A 19,785-nucleotide genomic window follows, 5' to 3' on the forward strand; every position below is an offset into this window, starting at 1 on the left:
TCCAGAAAACAAATCTAAATTTGTACCGGGCCTTTCATTTATACATTCAGGAAGAGGAGAAAGAAATTCATAGGATAAAGCAAACTAGAAGCCCATCATATAGATGCCAGCTTGGCTGACCTTATCAGACCATGTGATCCATGTACCATGGCAACAGCATATTCCGGAATAACTTAAACTATCCTTAGAATAGGTTATCTTTATCTCTTGGGATCTGCTTCACAGGCGCTGGAAGAGCTGCGCTCCGTCGCTATGTCTCCAAGTGAAAATGAGCTGTGAGGAGAATGAAGATTCTCAGACGAAGACTGACGCGTGGCGATAGGTACACATTCATTAGGTTTTCTATGGTATCTATAAATATCCACCTATCTATCCTACTAATAAGTAGAAATATACATACTCAGAGGGAGAGATGCCATTATTATCATACCTGCTAAACTATCGGTTATCCAGTAACAATGATTCTTGTCAGTTATCTCCAACTCTAGCAGATCTACCCCCTGCCCTGCCGGCCTTAAATAATAGATCCCAGTCTACACCCAAACAGGAAGAGATCTATCAATCAAGGCTGGTAGGGTGGGGAGAAACCACTGGGTACTACCCAACTGACTTACGTATCAGACAGCATGAAATCACATAAGTGGGCGTTATGCTGTATGGGCGTTAAGTGATAAGTGGGCATCAGGAAGGTTGGTTATGGCACACAGCCTATGAAGGATCTGTGGCCAAAACTGAGAGTACAGTATATAGTATATGGTACATATACCTATACTGTCACCACTGTCATTCCACTCTGTTCTTTAGAAATCAACCCGGAGAAGGACAAGAGGAAACATAAATCTGCAAGATAAACCTCAACACTATTAAAGGGAAACTATCAGGAGTTTAGACAAATCTATCCTACTGATATTGCACTGGCAACGCTGAGGAGGAAGGCATGTGTCTACCCTTCTTCCTCGGCGCTGGTCCTGTGCTGTTAGTTGGGATAAACTCTGGTGCACTGTTAGGAGCACTGCCGCGTCATCTGGCCCGCCCCTTCTAATGGTAATCAATGGAGGGGGTGGGCTGGATGATGCGGCAGCGCTCTTAACAGTGCTCCGGAGCTAATTTTACTCTTGACTAACAGCGCAGGATTGGCGCAGAGGAGGAAGGTAACACACATACCTTCTTCCTCAGAGTCCCTGGAGCTATAGAGGGCTATCAGCAAGTTGGGTTCGTCTAACCTGCTGATAGTTCCCCTTTAAAATGCATAGTATAACACAAAGTGGTAAAATGCTATTTGCCTACTATTACGCTTTCAATCCAATAAATAGCCTGTGAAATAAGACCCTATGTTATACAAGGCTCAAAAATAGGAATATGTCTCTCAAAGAGCGGATGAGCTGTACATGAATCTGTATGCATGTGTTATCATTAGAATTCCAGGAAAAGTAGATGCATGTTCCACGGTATTTGGCACAAACATGAAATGCTGTCACCGAGAATGATGCATTATACAAAGTGGTTACTAATCCATTTACTACTAGCCAGTTTGATATGTTCTAAATATGACTTGTATGTGCTCCTCAACCAAAAACAACACAGGGAAAAACTGCTAAAACAGAACATTGTGCAATACAAATATATATATATATATATATATATATATATATATATATATATATATATATATATATAAAAAATTTTGTGGGGTTTATATGGAGGATTGTGAGTTCAGGATTTGGGTGACCAGTCTGAGGTAAGGGGGGGGGGGGGGGGTGTTCAGTGCAACCAGTCTTAAAAAAATAATAGGGTCAGGTGCTTGTATTAAGGAGTCTGTTTGTTAATGCGGCACTAATGAGTAAATAAATCGAAACAAAAAAATTTGCATTGCTTTGGTTTAAGAGCTCCCTGTACTAGGTGGGAGCGCGAGTGGGGGAGGGTCATGGTCTGCATAATGTGGTCTACAGCACTGTACTCTGACCCAGGAAGTCTCCCTCACCTTCCAAATCATAGCAGATCCACTTCAGGCTGGGGCTTGCATCAGGGGACAGGACTGTGGAGATAATTTCTTCATAGCTGTAACCCCTCTCTCCCCAGACAGAGAGTGCTGCATGTATGTGCCCACATCTGTCCTGCTCATTCCTTCATACTCCCTGCAGTCTCTGTCAGCCCTTGTGTTTCCCATCCTCTCTATTACTGTACAGTAATTTATAATATCACAGATTCTGATGTTTCTGAATGTTTGTTTCATCTGTTTTACATATTATTCAGAATAATAAATCATTATTTTTGGGGTGTGGAACCAATTGCCTGCAGTTCTATGATTTCTTATGGGAAAATCTGCTTTGGTTTGAGAGTGGATCTGGATTACAAGCACGGTCCCGGAACGAATTATGCTCGTAATCCAAGGCACCACTGTATATATATATATATATATATATATATATATATATATATATATATATATAAAAACACTTTCAAAGAGAAAACACTGCCTACAAAAAAATTAACACAATTGGTGTTGCTGCAAGCGGAAATGTCCGAACTATTTAACATGTACCTGTATAGTTGTATGAACATTGACTATCGGCCGGTACTATGCACATTACTAATTTTTCAGAATGACATCCATTTTATTCATCCAGATTCATTTGTAATTTGGACAGTGCTGCCCGATTTTTCATTTTTCATGAACCCCACTTTAGTGCTACAATAGTTCCAGTAGGGGCGGCAGGTTTTGTGAACCGCCCAGGGCCTATGGCACACCAGTGATACCCACAGCGTCCTGGCTGTGTCCTGTTTGTGTCATGGTAACATCACTATTTTTTCCTGTGGTTTTTGAAATATTAGCAAAAATGTCCCAGTTTCCTGGCAGGAGTTGTGACGTTACAGCAACCCAAGTGCAACGTGTTAACATAGAATGACATAGTATGAGATAAAGTGAGTAAGTGTGAACAGCCTGTGGTCTGCTTTTACAGCTTTATGCTCCAACGCTTATTGGTGAAATAGAAGACAGCACATCATGGTGCAGACACCTCAGTGTGACTAGGAGAGAGAATGAATGGGCACAGCAGGACGGAATCTCACCTGATAGTGTTGTGCAAGCAGTGAGGCACAACTCTTCAAAAGCCACTCTTGTGTAGCACACACCCGGGTACAATACAGACAACCTCCACTCCAACACAGGTTAAAACCGATGGAGGACTTCAGCATGAGAGGAACTCCAATGTGATAAAATGAAATAAATACTGATAATATACACACTGAGCTTTTTGAAGCCAGAGATTTTATCAGTATTTTTATTACCATTTTTATTTCATTTTATCACATTGGAGTTGCTGTCCTGCTGAAGTCCGCTTTCCCCCGTGTTCTCTTGGAGTGGAGATGATCTGACGTATTGGTGGAATAGGAATGTCCTTAAAGAGAACCTGTCATCATTTCACTAGAGCGATCTCTGGTGGCTTCTCCACACCCCATCAGCCATGATGGATAGGTAAGGAGAAGCCATCAGGAACTGCCTTGATTTGTGGTTCGGGCAGCATGAAAGTGATGACAACAGCTCTTTAAAAGAAGAATGAACCTTAAAGAGGAGAATGCTCATCTTGCCTGTAGAGACACAAAGAGAAAGCCAGGCATTTCAGGTGTGTCAGAGACATTCAATCTGTGCTCCTCCGGCTGCTGCAAAACTACAATTCCCATCATGCCTGGCCAGCTGCAACAATGGCTTTGGCTCTCCAGGAATGATGGGAATTGTAGTTTTGCAATAGCTGTAGGGCCGAGGGTTCCCCATGCCTGCTCTATATGGAGCAGCTGTCCTTTTCACAGTAAGTCCTCCAAGTACTTAAGACCAGTCACTGATAATGGTATTGCTTTATGACATTACTATTTGGTTGTTTATGGCTCTGAAAATGAGGGCATGGATTTGGCCACTAGATGGCAGTCTTATCTTTTTTTATACATATGCTGGTTACTTTGGGGCCTCTTCTGCTGTTTGTATTATCTGAGGCCTGTATGATTGTAGTAGTAAGTTACTGTTTATTACAATAGGGAGAGGGGAATAAGCTGCTGTTAGACATCTCTAGCAGACATCAGGATTCGGTCAGCCTGCTTCATACACATCAGACCTTAGGCTGATTCCTCTAAAACTGATGTATTCGGCCAAATAATGTGAATGGGATATCCAAGATTAGAAAAAGCACAAGTACTTTCTTGCAAAAACAGCACCCCCCTTGACCTGAGGTTGTGTGTGGTATTACAACTTGGCTCCATTCACTTCAATGAAACCTTGCTGCAAAACCACACTCAAGCTGAGTTTATTTTGGATTAAAAACAGCCAAATTTAATTAAGCCGTTGCAAACTAAGAACTTCAGCAAAGAAAAATGGGTTCAAAAAAGCAACGTAAGAAATAATCTTTTAACCTTTACACTCTTTGAAATGCTGTCTTTTCCATCAGATAATGATGACGAATGCCTGTTTACATCTCATCATTATTAGTTGTGGGGAACATCCCATTGTCCGGGCTGGGATAATGTCTACAGACGTTGCCAATGTTTGAACCGTTAAATCCTTTACCGCGTCCCCATCTGTTTCTGATATTGAAACAGAAATAATTTGTTTTAGCGCAGGACTTGTTCATCTTGGATCGGATAACAATCTGTAAAATGTTTGCATGACATAAACTTGGACGGATCAACAGGCGCTGGAAATATTGTTTAACTGGTGAAAGTCTCGCTTACCGCTCTCGTCCAGCAAGAAGTCATCCTGGTAACGGAACTTCTCAGGTCCACAAGCAATAAAAATGTCATCATCACCAAAGAAATCCTGAAGGCACATCACCTGGAAGAGAAGAAGGGGGTCTGTCACTCTATTTCGTCATCTAGAGATACATGATAAGTTTAGCAGAGGATCTATACCACTTATCTGAGTAGACCCACCATCATGGTATGACAGACGGGACAAGCATATATGGCAGAATTTGTCAGTCACTTTCAGTAATGACACAAATGAGATTGTTATAACCAGCCCGAAAGTCAGATTATCCCATATGTTGACATCTTATGGATTTAATGCATACTTGTCACTAGCTAAAAGTTTCACAGAGACAAGTCCAAAGTTTTTTATTAGTTGGCTTCTGTTTAGTCAGTGGGGTTATATGTAGTAGCCCCTATATGCTATTGCCTCATACTCTGTGGAGATATTTATCAAAGGGTGTAAAATATACACTGGTGTTTAAACTGCCCACAGCAACCAATTACAGCTCTGCTTTCAGCTCTGCTTAAATGAAAGCTGAGGTGTGATTGGTTGCTGTGGGCAGCTTACACCAGTGTATATTTTACACCTCTTGATAAATATGGGCCTGTGTTCTTATTAGGTTTGGCAGCATTTAGGACTGGGTCATATCATGCTAAGGCTCTACTTTACCGGTATACATTATGATATTGGCAAAAAGAATTGTTGATGTCAATTTTGGCAAACTGGTGGAAGGACCATTCACTTTATTGGACCGCGCAAAGTCTAATGGTGACAACATTGAGTCCATTTCCATGTACTGTATACTTTTATTCTGTAGGACTGGACTGCTGTACAGTTTAGTCCAACAAAATAAAAGTATCAAGCCTGCTGATATCTCCCTATAGCCCACAAGGGGCTGTTTTGGCAGTTTGATCCCTGTGCTCTTGGCCACCATGCCCTGCGGATATTCCTTAGAAGGGGTGAGCTGGCTTGGGGGCAGATACTGTAGGTGCACCAAAACAACTTATTAGCATAAGGATTGAACTGCTAATAACACAAAAACGGCACTGAGCATGAAGGTTAAAAAAAATTCCCATGTGCTATAGGAAGGTTACATCTGTCACATAGAAAAAGACGTATGACCTTCAGGTATCATGTTACAAAGCAGGAAAAAATGTGCAGATTAATATACAGTTTTCTGGGAAAACATCCTGTACAACTTGCCTTTTTTAAATCTAAACCTGCTTATTCTGGGCAGAAGAGTCCAGTGGGCGGTCCTAGTCAGTGATTGATAGCCTTTATGAATATGTGTGAGCATAAAAAAAGATTTCTAAGCAGAAAATGAACAATAACTAAGTTACACAAATTATTTTCTGATAAGACATATATCAAACTACTTGGCTACCCCTGCTCTATAGCATTCATGGAAGTTGGACTCCACTTTCTATGTTATATATTACCTTTAAGATGTGATTGTAGAAAAAAGCATATAACAGGAGCATAAAGAATAGTATTTATGTTATTATGTATGCTTAGTTAACGTTGAGAATTAACTATTAGCATGCTGCACACATGTATACAGTACATTGTGCTATAGTGCTTTCATACATAGTGGGGAAGATTTATCAAACATGGTGTAAAGTGAAACTGTCTCAGTTGCCCCTAGCAACCAATCAGATTCCACTTCTCATTCCTCACAGACTCTTTGGAAAATGAAAGGTGGAATCTGATTGGTTGCTAGGGGTCGACTGAGCCAGTTTTACTTTACACCATGTTTGATAAATCTCCCCCACTAGTGTGTCTATATTAATATGACTTGGGTACAGTGTAATGCAGAGATGAACAATATATTTTCCAAAATTTTGGCCCTTAAATCGATGGTCGATCACATCACTACAAGACTAGTGCATGTAAATCTGATGTAGTTCAGATTGCTTTGAGGAGTAAACACTTGCTTCATATATAGCAACTTTCTGTGTTGTATATGTATGTATTGTATCTAATTATGGAAGAACTTACTGGGATGCCTAACATGTGTCATTAAAAAATATTGTACCTACAACTATACATTGTTTATCCTAATGATTATTGTTTGTTTCAATAAACTAAGCTTTAAAAAGGGTTCATTGTAGAAAATTATTTTATCATAAGACTTCAGCCAAGATGCCCATAAAGGATAAAATTATAGATAATAAAATCTCCCAGCTATCAGTTTGTGGGCTGTATACTGCACCTGGCATGTAACTGAGAAGAACCTATGGAAGGAGCACTGTGCGCAGATTGTTGTCTATGATGAAGAATCTGATTGCACTTGAAACATGTCGGGTCATTTGTATTTTGTATTGTATGTATTTTGAGTATGCATTTTTCTTATATTTTTATTGCATATGATTCACACATTGACATAAATGTCATTAAGATTTAATTGAATTAGATTCTGGAGAACCAAATTTTTTTTGTCCTTGATTATGCAGATAGATCTCCTCAATATGCTTCTCCAACATGTTTTTCAGCAGCTACAGTACATGGCAGTGTAAGTTTTTACAGAAACCTAAACTCACCTGAACTCTGGGTGTAGGGAATATCGACCAATAGAAATGAGTGAGATTACTCAAGTCCGATGATTCGGTATTTGAATACTGGTGGCTGAAGAAGTTGGATGCAGCTCTAAGGCTACGAGGAAAACATGGGTACAGCCTTTTGGCTATATGCATGTTTTCCTGGACTACCTAGGGTTGCACCCCACAGTCACTGGTATTTAAATGCCGAACAATCGGACTCAAGCATGCTCGAGTTGTGCTCATCTCTATCAGCCACTAATCCAACCCTACAAGGGTACATTATAGACAATTTATAGGACTGCGGCTTTAGAGCGTACTTGGACAACTAAATCTTGTGTTCCGCACACAAGTGGTGTGGAGAATTCCTGACTCATCTTTGATCTCCGGCTTAGTCACCAGCCCTTTGTCTACACCGGCAGAGGCCATCTGTATGCTCGGTCCCACCATATAAGCACTTCCTAGACCCCTAGCTTCCGGTCGTCAAGCTGAGTACAAAGGCACCTGCTATTTATCAGTACAGGCGAGGACTCTGCAGAATTCATTATTTTCCGTAGGAATCAGATCTCCATGGCAACAGTTACATCACAATGATGCTCAAAGTATGTCAGCTGTGTAGACACCATCATCATAAATTTGCTTCTTTCATGATGTGACCTCAATAAATCACATTAGAAAGCCAGACACTTTCAGGGAGGGAAATATCCAGTGCTTAGAGGAAAAACAACAGTGTTTCTAGAGACGGCGTCTTCTGTTGTTATCGTAACGGTTACTTATAGATCAGGAGTCAGGGAACTAGGGCAGTGTATTGACTGGAGGATAAGCTTTATGTTCTCCAAGCAGATTACTCATTCGGAAGGTAGAAGATCTTTGTAGGTCTCTTCCTGAGTTACTGTGAGGAGGGAAGACAGACAGGAGGGGCATCTGCTATAGGCACAAACCACCATTAGGCTATGTTCACACAACGTTTTTTGAGCTCTTTTTAAAATGACGTTCATCATTTTGACGCTAAAATAACGGACGTCATTTAGCAGCCTGGCCTCCCCTTAGTGCAATGACGGCTGTTGGTACATTTTTCTAGTTTAAGGTTACTAATTGGCCTTTGTGTGTGTGTCTTAACTGAAAAGTCCATCTAATTTAATAGTAAAAACGAAGAAAGAATGGTGGGAAAAAAAACTGTGTGTACAACTACTAAAAAACGTCCGCTGTTTGCAAAAGACGTCCGAACGTAATGTTCATTATTTTGACGTCCTCGGAAAAAACGTCCGTTATTCAATGCATTGTGTGCATTGGACGTCCTTCTTTCCATTGACTTCAATGTATTACCATTGCAGGCAAAAACGGACGTTATTTTAAATAGAAAAATAATCCGCCTTTTATCTATTTTTGATGTTGTGTAAACATAGCCGTAGGCTGTATCCATGTTTTCCAGGACTCAATAGGACTTGCCCACAGTCTTCTACCCCCCTTGACTGTGCAGACATGGATGAAATGCAGTTGCAGACTAGGTTCACACTATGTAAAATTACGTCCGTCTTACATAATAACACCAGGTTTGCACAAATAATGTCCATAATTAAAAACATTTGCACAATGATGGCCACTATTATGAAAGGCAGACTTCGTTTTTACATAGTGTGAACCTAGCCTCACCCTGTAAATACACATCTTCCAATTTTGGCAGGACAGTCCTACAAATTAGTCCACAGAGGGGGTGGGATTTCTACAAACCCCTACTTTCTTCCAAAAACAGCACCACACCTGTTCTCAGGTTGTGTGTGGTATTGTAACTCTGCTCTAGTCACTTCTGTAACACTGAGCTTCAAAACCCACCCCCAAACTGAGGACAGGTATCTTATCTGGAAGAAAGTGGCCATACTTTTCGAAGCCTGGATAAACCCTTTAAAAATATCTGATCATATACATATTATATGGGTTAGGTTAGCTGGTATGTGTACAATATTTTTAAGCTCCTAGTAATACATATCATTCTATGCGCACATAACACTGTCTATGAACAATATGTAACCAAACCATTTTTAGGTTAACAATGTGTTTTATGATCCAACAGCAGCATCTGCTGGTCAGGAGAACGCTTCATAGAAGAAGTACAGAGTCTCCATAAAGATTTCCATGATTTGCCTCCACACTGATATCAGTATAACAGTATACAAATTTCATGCAAGCACGATGGGAATTGGAGTTTTGCAACAGCTAAAGGATTGCAGGTTTCCCACCACTAAGCTAAAGGGACAATAAGAATATAGTACTTGATATATATTGTTAATCATTTATATACTGTGGTTAATAGTTTACAATGCCGGGACTACTTTCAGGTTTACTTTTTTCATTCATGTGTCTGAGGTATGGGACTTTTAAGGATATGGGCAACATTAAGGGCTGGCGTCAGCGCCGGGCTTACTCGGGCAAGTGCCAAGGCCCACAGCAACTCTAGGGGCCCAAAGAGGGAGTGGGTCCCAGTGTTCTAATTTTTGTGTGTCAGTGTCAGTTGGTCAGTCAGTGTCAGTGAGGCAGTATTTGTGTCAGTCAGTCAGTGTCTGTGCCTGTTAGTGTCAGGCAGTGTCTGTGTCAGTTAGTGACAATCAGTCAGTCAGGCAGCGTCAGTAATTCTGTCAGTCAGTCTCTGTGTCAGTAATGTGTTTGTGTATGTTAGGGACTCAAGTGATTGTGCATAGTGTGTGGATGATGGCTGCATAGTGGATAGATGAGGGGCCATTGAGGCTCTGTTGCCCAAGGGCGCACAAAATCCTGGAGCCGGCCCTGACCACATTTGTTATATGTTTGCCATTGGGACTATACATATTACAGGATGGACTTTTTTTGTAGGACACTCTACTACTGTTATGTATATTTTATTGATCAAGTTTTAAACTATTTTTATGATATTGAATCTCTGGTGCTATTCATGGTGGCTTTATGTATTGGGTGATATACTTTCCTCTTATTTAGGCCATGTATTGGTTAATCCAAAATTGGTCCAAAATTGTTGGATGATGTGCTAATGTATGGTCATCACCCGTTAAAATTCCAGCATATTTAAAGCTTTACCCTGCATATTGAAAGAACTAACCCTGTATACTTGTGCACTGTACCTTTAAGACTATAGACTTTTTTTTCTCCCGGTTATGTGTGTGTCATTCCATGTGTCATTGTAAAGTCCTAAGTAAAGTCAGCTATCTGTTCCGCAAAGTTTCCCTCAAGGGAAACTTCATAAACACCCTTTACGGGCAAATACTATGACAGTACTCGAAAAATGAGACATGACATTCAGGGCCATAAATATTTTAGCACTGTATGATGTATAATTGATTTGAGGGAGGCTAAACTTGATAGACGCCTCTTTTTTCACGGAACGTCAGTGAGTCAGATTTATTCTCTAAAATGCGCTAGAACTTTGGTTTAAAATTTGCCATAAAACTAACATACATACTGTTTGCAAGATTTTTTTCTTAATCTTGATCTTTTTAGAACTTTATTTAGAAATTTTCAAAACATTTTTAGTCTATTATTAAACTGATAAACGATAAATGAGGCGCCAAGAAGAGCACTATTACTGTATGGGCCTAGTTAGTACACTATTACTATTTGGGGGCACTATTAAGTCTGATTTGGTGGCCATTAGCCCCCCAGAAGCTCAGGGCCCCGGGCTACCACACGAAAAGTACCTATTATAGTCCGCTACTGCTTATCACCAGTTAAAGTGGCCAGGGATGCTTTAAGAATTTGCACATATGGAGGGGCCATCCTGGATCAGCTGGAAAACACTCTGAAATCGAGAATGTCTTGCTGGATTCGGGACGGTTGGAAAGTATGGCTAAGAACGGATCTGTCTGCAGCATCATTGTTGCCTTAAAAATTACTGGAACTTGGGTCAATGGGATCAAAATTTGTCAGGATCTGTTTCCAAATGGATTGAGCATTACTGTCATATAGCTCTGTTATGAATGGATGTTATGATGCTGATATGAACAGAGCCTTAGTGCTCTTTTACACAGTCTGACATTAGGCAGCAAACAAGCACCCATAAGCAGGATCGGCAATAGTATGCAGAGCCTCAGGGTCCGTTTACACACACAGATTATCTGACAGATATCTGCACAATTTTGGCAGCCAAAACCAGAAATGGATTTGAAAAAAGATAAATCTCAGTCTTTCCTTTATGACCTGTTCCCTGTTTATAGTCCATTCCTGGCTTTGGCTGCAAAAATCTGTCAGATATCTGTCAGATAATCTGTGTGTGTAAACGGACCCTTATGCTGGGTTTACACGAGACAACAATTAGCCCAATCGCACAATTAACGATGTTGGAGTAAGGATTTTTTTTTCATAACAATCAGCGTTTAGCTGGTATGATATATCGTACGGAAAAATCGTTTTGCGACCGTTTTGCGCTGATCGCAAAACGCACTGATTGGCTGAAGAGGGGAGCCGGGAATTTCAAATGGCTCCTCTTCAGCCAATCAGTGCTGCCGTGCATTGATTGGCTGAAGAGGGGAGCCAGGAATTTCAAATGGCTCCTCTTCAGTCAATCAGTGCTGAAGAGGAGCAGTGATTGGCTGAAGAGGAGCCGTTTGAAATTCCCGCCTCACCTCTTCAGCCAGTCAATGCACTGAAGAGGGGAGCCGGAGATTTCGAAGACCTGCTACGCTGAGCAGGTAACGTATGCTCGCGGCGGGGGCGATCGGAGCGGCAGCGGCGGGGAGGGGGGGCGATCGGAGCGGCGGTGGAAGGGGTGGCGATCAGAGCGGCGGCGGGGGTGGCGATCGGGGCGGAGGGGGTGGCGATCGGAGCGGCGGCAGGGGGGGGCGATCGGGGCGCAGGGGGCTGCGGATGAGCGGGGGGCTGGGCTGCGGATGAGCGGGGGGCCGGGCTGCGAGCGGGGGGCGGCCGGACTTTCGCGCGACGACTGTTTACACGGAACGATCTGCGAATTTTTTTGCGAACGACGATTTAAGAACAAGATAAAAGATCAAAATGAACGATTTCTCGCTCGTCGTTCCATCGTTCGCTGCGTTTACACGTACAATTATCGTTGAATTCGATTTTGCACGATAATTGTTCCGTGTAAACCCAGCATTAGGGTCCATTTACACAGAAAGATTAGCCAGGAATGGATTTGAAAAGAGGAGAAATCTCAGGATTTCCTTTATGACCTGTTCCCTGTTTATAGTCTATTTCTGGCTTTGGCTTCAAATCTTTGGCAGATAATCTTTCTGTGTAAATTGACCCTGACTAATGCTCAATCAATCGTGCAGGTGGGCTGGATGAAAGATCCCAGGACTGTCTGCATGGTCCATTCATTTCTTCATAGTCGCCACACATTCCCATTGACATAGAAACAACTAGCAATGGCTTTATTACCCACACAATATATGCAATCAGCGTACAAACAAGCTATTTTTTTCATACAGGCTCATTATCAGCAATGACCATTCCTGATGATGGGGCACAATTCTAGCCTCAGTATTCCTAAAATTACCAAATCCGACATGGAGAGAGAGGAGCGGCTGCACATCACACCTATGGCCGATACTAATGCTGCTAAGCCTATTTTAAAAAACCAACTTCAGGATGTTGGAATATGAATTGATCAAGCCATATCGCCCCGTGTACCAACGTGCAGGTCTCCTGGTTCACACGGGTCCCTACGCTAACTCCACACCGTGTCGGTCAGTGACCGCCACCCCCGCAAAGCGTGCACATGCAGGGAAGGGAGGCCATGGAGTGGCCCTGCAACCCCCATGTCACAGGACCAGACCCAAAATGCCCCCCCAAAAAGTCCCAGCCAGCACCACCGGCGAGGAAGGCTGCCCCCAAACAACACAAGTATGGATATGGTATTACACTCACCAAAAACTGCTGCAGACAGAATGGGAAAAACATGGAGGTACTGTCGTGTGAGCATGACAAATTACCATATTATCTATACAAGTTTCTATCCAATGTTCAATATCATTTCCACTGGTAACAGCAGGTGTCTAGGCAGCAGTCCAGTTCTGTCCAGATGCATGCCGGCATATCCTCACTGCATTGTCTCAAGTTGTTCAGATCCTATGGCCGGGGGACAGATACACTGAGTCCTTCATGTAGCCCCAGAGGGTATTGGATCTGGCCATCATGGAGGCCAGTACAACACTGGTGAACTGTTGTTCCTGTTGCTGCCGATCCAATGTTTTGGGAGAGTTTCTTTCAGATATTGGAGAACAACCAAGCAGAAATGTGGGGGAGCTCAAGCCTGCTGACAGATAAGGTTTGGCAGATCTTCCTCTGTCTGTGGCACAAGCCAATCCTTTAACACTTCTGATCTTCCCACTGAGGTGAAGGTCGCCCCTTTGCTGAACACTAGTCGGTCAGTGAATTCGTCCTCTTCCAATCAGCCCTATAAAAGCCGTATTACATGGCCCGATCACCATTGTAAACGAGCGTTGATCTGTGCTTGCCTATTGACCCTTTTACACAGCTCAACTATCGACATTGTTAGCTTCTGCCTGCTCCCTGGTGTCTTCCTGGCTTCTCCCCACTGCCCGTAGCCACCATGAGAACTGCAGAGCCGATCTCTGAAGTGACAGGCTGCTCAGCCAATCACTGGCTGTATCGGTGTCCTGTACCGGCCAGTGATTGGCTGAGTGGCCTGTCACTTCAGAGATCGGCTCTGCAGTTCTCGCGGTGTCTGTGGGCGGAAGCCATGAAGACACTGGGGAGCGGGCAGAAGCTTCAGGGAGGGTGGACAGGTATGTATAACCCGTATTATTTTCTTTACACAGTCATCAGCCGTCGGCCGTCCGTTGCTAGTACATGTAGTGATGTGCAGTCGGTGGTCGATGATTTTTAGGCAGGACCAAAAGACACGATCAGCTGATGATGTAATCATCTCCTGAAGAAGATTTAATCTGTACAGTTTACAAAGTAGATGTGTTCGTAAGATACACCATACCGTGGTTTATAGCCCCTGTAGTTCCATACTAGTCAGCCGGGTCAGCTGTTACATGGCTCGAATCCTGTTCACTGTCTCTTCTGAAGTCTCAGCGTCGCCTGGACTTTTCCCATGTCATAAACACCTAGTGGCTTTTGGGTTTTTATACATTTACCAAATTTATTCTGAAATTTTTGAACCTGTTCTTGAAAATTCCAACATCACCATCTTAGTTCTTAACTTTTAAAAATAAAACGCTGTGCTGTGGGTTGATATAGGCGGCTATGGCAGCCTTACTTTGATTACCAGTCACTGGCCATTTGCCGTAGGTATTACCTTAACTACAATACTTTACTTTTGTGCCATCCAGTATAAATCACCTGTATATACTGTAGAGTGTTGCACTTTAATGCACTTAAGTATTCTCCTTCCCTGTGCCAGTGCAGGGTTCCAATCCCCCCACCCTGAAGTTTTTATCTCTATTTTTTAATTGTATGCTGAAAGTAAATTATAACAAAGAAAACCTTCTGTTATGTCTGTAATATAGAAATGTAATTCCGCTTAATGCCACATGGTGGTGCCATGCTGCAACAAATTGTGCACATGTAAGCACTGGATCCCTTTGCAAAAGCAATAAATAATGTTGGAAATTTGTAACAAATATTAGGCTGAGTTAATATGGTATTCAGAGAACACATATAGCATAAGTGCCAGGAAAGCTCCCTGTACATACGCCAAATATACATATATAAACCCTAAGTCACCGGACAAGAGGACCAAAGACTGTGTTAGGGTGATAGGTACCAGCTTTTACATTACATTAGAAAGAACAACAGCCTGCACACCCCTATACAGTGAACTACTGTGGCCTCTCAGTGCTGGGGTCTAAGGTTCAAATCCCACTATACACAAAATCTGCAATATATGTGAATAAGTTTGGGGACAGGGACCAATTTAAATTTGTGCAGAATATATTTATTATTATTATTATTATTTAAAAAATACAAGATTTAGATGGAAACCCCTTATATACGGACAATGGCAAGTGGCCTAGGCCAGGTTCAGTGCAGTTTTTTCTGTCCATCAGCTTTTTCAGCAGGAGAAGGAAAACCCAAACCCAGTGGGCCCACTCCATGAAAGTGGCCGCCTGACAGACCCGATTGACCTTTATAGGGTCCATCTGGTTTTCACCATGATGTCTCTCCTTTGAACTGACAAAATAGTGTTATAGTTTTTTTTTTTTTTTTTTTACCTTGTCCAGTATTTTAAATGGAATCTACATTGGAGGCCGCCATGCTGAGGTGAAGCTAATGTTAGACTCCAGTATTTTAGATTTTTTTTTTCATCCATAAGAAAACTAGTCTGTGACTACAGTATCTCCCAGACCTGTTACTGCAGTGCCCCCTCCTCTGCCAATATGGTCACCATATTAATAACAGCAGGGTCTCCCCACCTTCTGCAGTAGTCACAGCCCCCCCCCCCTTCCTCTAACACTCCCCAGTATTCACAGCAGCCCCCTATTCCCTCCAGTATATACTACAAACTCATTCCTGCTATTTCCTAAAGAATGAGAAACTGCAAGAACACTAAAAAATATTAACTGCTTGGAGATTTGATAATGTTTTCCCACTTTTACCCACAATTCACTGGTGCTGTAATTTTCGCTGCAACCACCAAGCTTCCAGACCACACCTTATATATAATTTATGTAAGCACACCAAACATCTACAGAGCTGTGTCCGTCTCCTGTGATTCACTGTCTTCTGCTCCATTCATTTTGTTTACTACGTATATTTAATGTCCACCTATCTGTACTTCCCAGAAATAAAACGCCGACAGATGGCAGAATTGGGCGACTAGGAAGAGAAACATTGGAGAGGGAATCGGGAGGGGAAGGCACTGACACTCAGCTCCCACCACCTACAGTCCACATGGACACCGTATACAGCAGAACAACACATGGACTGATACATATATGGATGGTTATTCTTATAAAGCAGAATACAGATTGATGCTATAGATGCCTTTATAAAGGGAACTTGCATAATGGCTATACTATATGGGGCAAAATCTGCTTGCTTTATTGTCTGATTGCTTTCCGTATTGTGTTTAAGGGGGTGTCTCATTATGATAAGGCATAAAGGCATAAAGGGGGGCTCTGACTCAGGATGGAGAGATGGTAACAAGCAAAAGCTCTCACAATTTGCAACAACGGCCATGATTTATGCCAAACATACGTTGTGTGAACTGCAATATGCATATACCCCGAAATTACAGTAAGCTACATATCAAGTGTGAACATACTGTAACACTACATAGACAACCATTTATCTAAAGAGCCTCCATGTAATGCTGTATATTTCACCCACTTTAAAGGAATTGTCTGTGATGGGACATCCCCTAAAACGTTATTATGTTGTGTAGCTTGTGGATCCATAGTCTAATATGTAACTGTATAAATAGGTATACTAAGAGCTCCCTCTAGTGGTGACTGCAGATAGCCACAATTATATGATTGAATTGTATGACTGTATGGAGCAATCTCTCGGCAGCATTGTGTATTAGGTGGCACTTTGCTTGCATTGTTGTAGTCACAGAATGACACTTTTCTGGCAGTCTATTTTATAGGGATTATATGACTGCTGGCTACAAGTGCGTCACCCACACATGATCAGTGGGCTCCCGCAGGGTGGACGACAAGCACACAAGCACTCACTGCGCTCCAGATTTATTCAGCCTAACCAGGTAATTTACTCAACAGGAGATTTTCTGTCCAAACTGACTGTCCGCCCCTGCACATTTACCAGAACTACACATCTGAGTGTTCTGTATACTGCACGCTGGCCCTGCTTTGTTCTCCAGTATACACTTATTCGATGACTCTATGTTCAGATGTTTTCCTTTTAATAACTTGTAAAAAAAAATCTACAAAAACCCACCAGGCCCATATGTTACCACTGAGTATCATTAAAGTTTTATTTGTGGGCTATAAATATCTCTCTGTCTCTGATTCATTGTTCCTGCCTGTGAACACGGAAATGGCGCTGCCGTCTACTCATGTTTGTTGCTAAGTAATTAGAAATGGGATGACCCAGAATCCCTATGAGTAAGGTAAGTATAATCCTATGCATTATCGGCTGTCATTTATATTACCGCAGCAGACTGTGTTCAGCAGCACTATACACATTTACCAGGACTTACATAGTGTTACACAGTCTATCAGTCTATCACACTGCTGAGCAAATGGAGCCGCCAATATAACATCTGTACATGTCATACTATATATGAATGTGTTGTGAGTAATGCACAGTATATCTGCTGTCGATCACTGAACAGACAGGGAGAGGCGGCTTTACAGCACTCCATCTAACACTTGACTTTGTGCTTACAATATAATGCTTGCATGCAGTGGCGTAGGGGGCAGACCACACAGCTGCTATGGGGCCCATGTGGCAGGGGAGGATCCCAGCAGAATGTGGTCTGCCCCTTGGCACTAGCTACTGATCACAAAGCATTGCCCCCTTCCTGCTGGACAGTGGGCCACCAGTACTAACCCCAAGCCGCACAGGGTGCCTAGATATATTGTGGCTACCACAATATATAAGGGGAGGCTGTGAATGTATATGGAATACATATGTAATGTCCCAGTACAGGTGGTTCACTAAGTTTTATACTGTCTTTGTGAAAGCACCTCTGTCAGGTGTCACATCAAGAGCTAGGAGTTGTGATTTCCACTCCAGCCACTAGGTCCCCCCTCCCCGTGCACAGCTGCAGTGTAAGTAAAGGTTTAGCTATGTGTGTTTTGACCAATCACAGGTGCAGACCTTCTACCCTCACACACTCTCTACTCTCCTGTCTTCCCGTGACATAACCCTACAGGGGAGGGGTTCCTGTTTGGAAGTCAGTCTTGTTCTAGCCTGGAAAGAGTGCAATTCTTGTGAGAGACTGAGACTACAGTATGCAGAGCTAGACCCTTAGAAGTGGGGTAACGGTGAGCTGAGTTAACTCTTGCCAATGCATGGGATCCTTCTCAATGTCAGGACAGTCAGCTAAAGGAAAAAATGAAGGACTCATCCCTAGTAGAACAAAGTTGCTATGTGCTTAAGTATTCTACTGACTACGCTCGACTACCTGGGGAAACTTCCAGGAGTTAGCTCTATCTAAAGATAGAGACCAAGGACTCATACTACCTAACCTGGTGGTCTCTGAGCTGGTTGGGCAGAAGGCGGTCATACTGTATATGCAAAGTCCATATGTATACATGAGTATGAGGATTTCTTATTTCAAGTATCTACGCTACAATCCCTGACTAATTAGACAAGGGCCTCTACACGGGGCTACACGTGGGGGTGCATGGCTGTCATTGTATATGGAAGCAATAACCTGGAAAAGCAGAATGTTAGAACGTGCAATGGGGGTCATGTACCAGCTCCTCAGAAGTATTATTCTGCGCTAATGTTGCTGAAGCTGTGAATAATACAGTATATAAAGGCAATTTATCACAGCAATTACTCCAATTAGCCTGTTTAGCTATGAGATTGGTCATGCTGCCAGCAAATCTGCTACAGTGACCTGAGAGGCAATCGTAGCCGTCCTATACAGCCAATGTGGTGTCGCCCCATCATCACATAAATAACATGTCAGATATTACACAAAAGAGAAGAGATTCAGTGCCGAAAATCTTATAGAATGTCCCAGACATCAAAAGGCTGAGAAGGAAATGAATCTCTGGGTGTAATGGAGCTGTCATGCACAGTGCGGCTGGGTGACGCTACTAAGGTTCATGCATCTGATTGATAAGATAATCATAATGAAAACTCTGCATGACTGACAGCTGCTCCGCCGCCTCCTGGCACATCTCACCATTGCTTTACAGCAGGGATGGGGAACCTTCGGCCCTCCAGCTGTTGCAAAACTACAATTCCCATCATGCCTGGACAGCCGAAGCTTTAGCTTTTTCTGTCCATGCATGGTGGGGATTGTAGTTTTGCAACAGCTGGAGGGCCGAAGGTTCCCTATCCCTGCTTAACAGTCATACAAGGATAAGAACATGTGCGCCTTATGTCTCCTTAGGATGGGCCACTGGTATGTGTATAGTGGGCGCTCCACCCTGGGACCACTGCCGATTGCATAATTAAAGGTAATGTGCTGTATGTGTGTATGAATGGGACTGTAGCTCAGTCCTATTTAGATTGGTACTATCACAATCATACATAAGGCTCAATATCTATGCCGTGGTGTCTTCATTCATCTAAATGGAGGAAGTTTCAGGTCAGCTCTCAATCAATCAGATATTTAAGACTTATTCTAAGCACAGGCCATTAATATTAAAGGGGTTATCCAGCCAAAACCTTTTTCTTTTAAATGAACTGGTTTCAGAAAGTTATATAGATTTTAAATTTCCTTCCATTTAAAAATCTCCAGTCTTCCAGTACTTCTCAGCTGCTGTTTGTCCGGTAGGAAGTGGTGTTTTTTCTTTTCATTCTGACACAGTGCTCTCTGCTGCCACCCCTGTCCGAAACAGGAACTGTACAGAGTAGTAGAGGTTTACTATGTGGATTGGCTACTGCTCTGGACAG

At 42.4% G+C, this 19,785-nt stretch overlaps 1 protein-coding gene across 5 annotated transcripts in view; it reads right to left on the minus strand.

Moving 5' to 3' along the window:
• The window catches only part of DCLK1 (doublecortin like kinase 1), a 239,095-nt gene that overhangs the window by 137,101 nt on the left and 82,209 nt on the right, over positions 1–19,785 (minus strand). For all 5 annotated transcript variants that reach the window (XM_069969924.1, XM_069969923.1, XM_069969926.1 and 2 more), the window contains exon 4: positions 4,720–4,819. In XM_069969924.1, the coding sequence (XP_069826025.1) occupies positions 4,720–4,819 (100 nt within the window). The remainder of the gene's footprint in view (positions 1–4,719; positions 4,820–19,785) is intronic.

The sequence above is a fragment of the Dendropsophus ebraccatus genome, chromosome 5 (assembly GCF_027789765.1).
Source record: "Dendropsophus ebraccatus isolate aDenEbr1 chromosome 5, aDenEbr1.pat, whole genome shotgun sequence".
Lineage (NCBI taxonomy): Eukaryota > Metazoa > Chordata > Amphibia > Anura > Hylidae > Dendropsophus > Dendropsophus ebraccatus.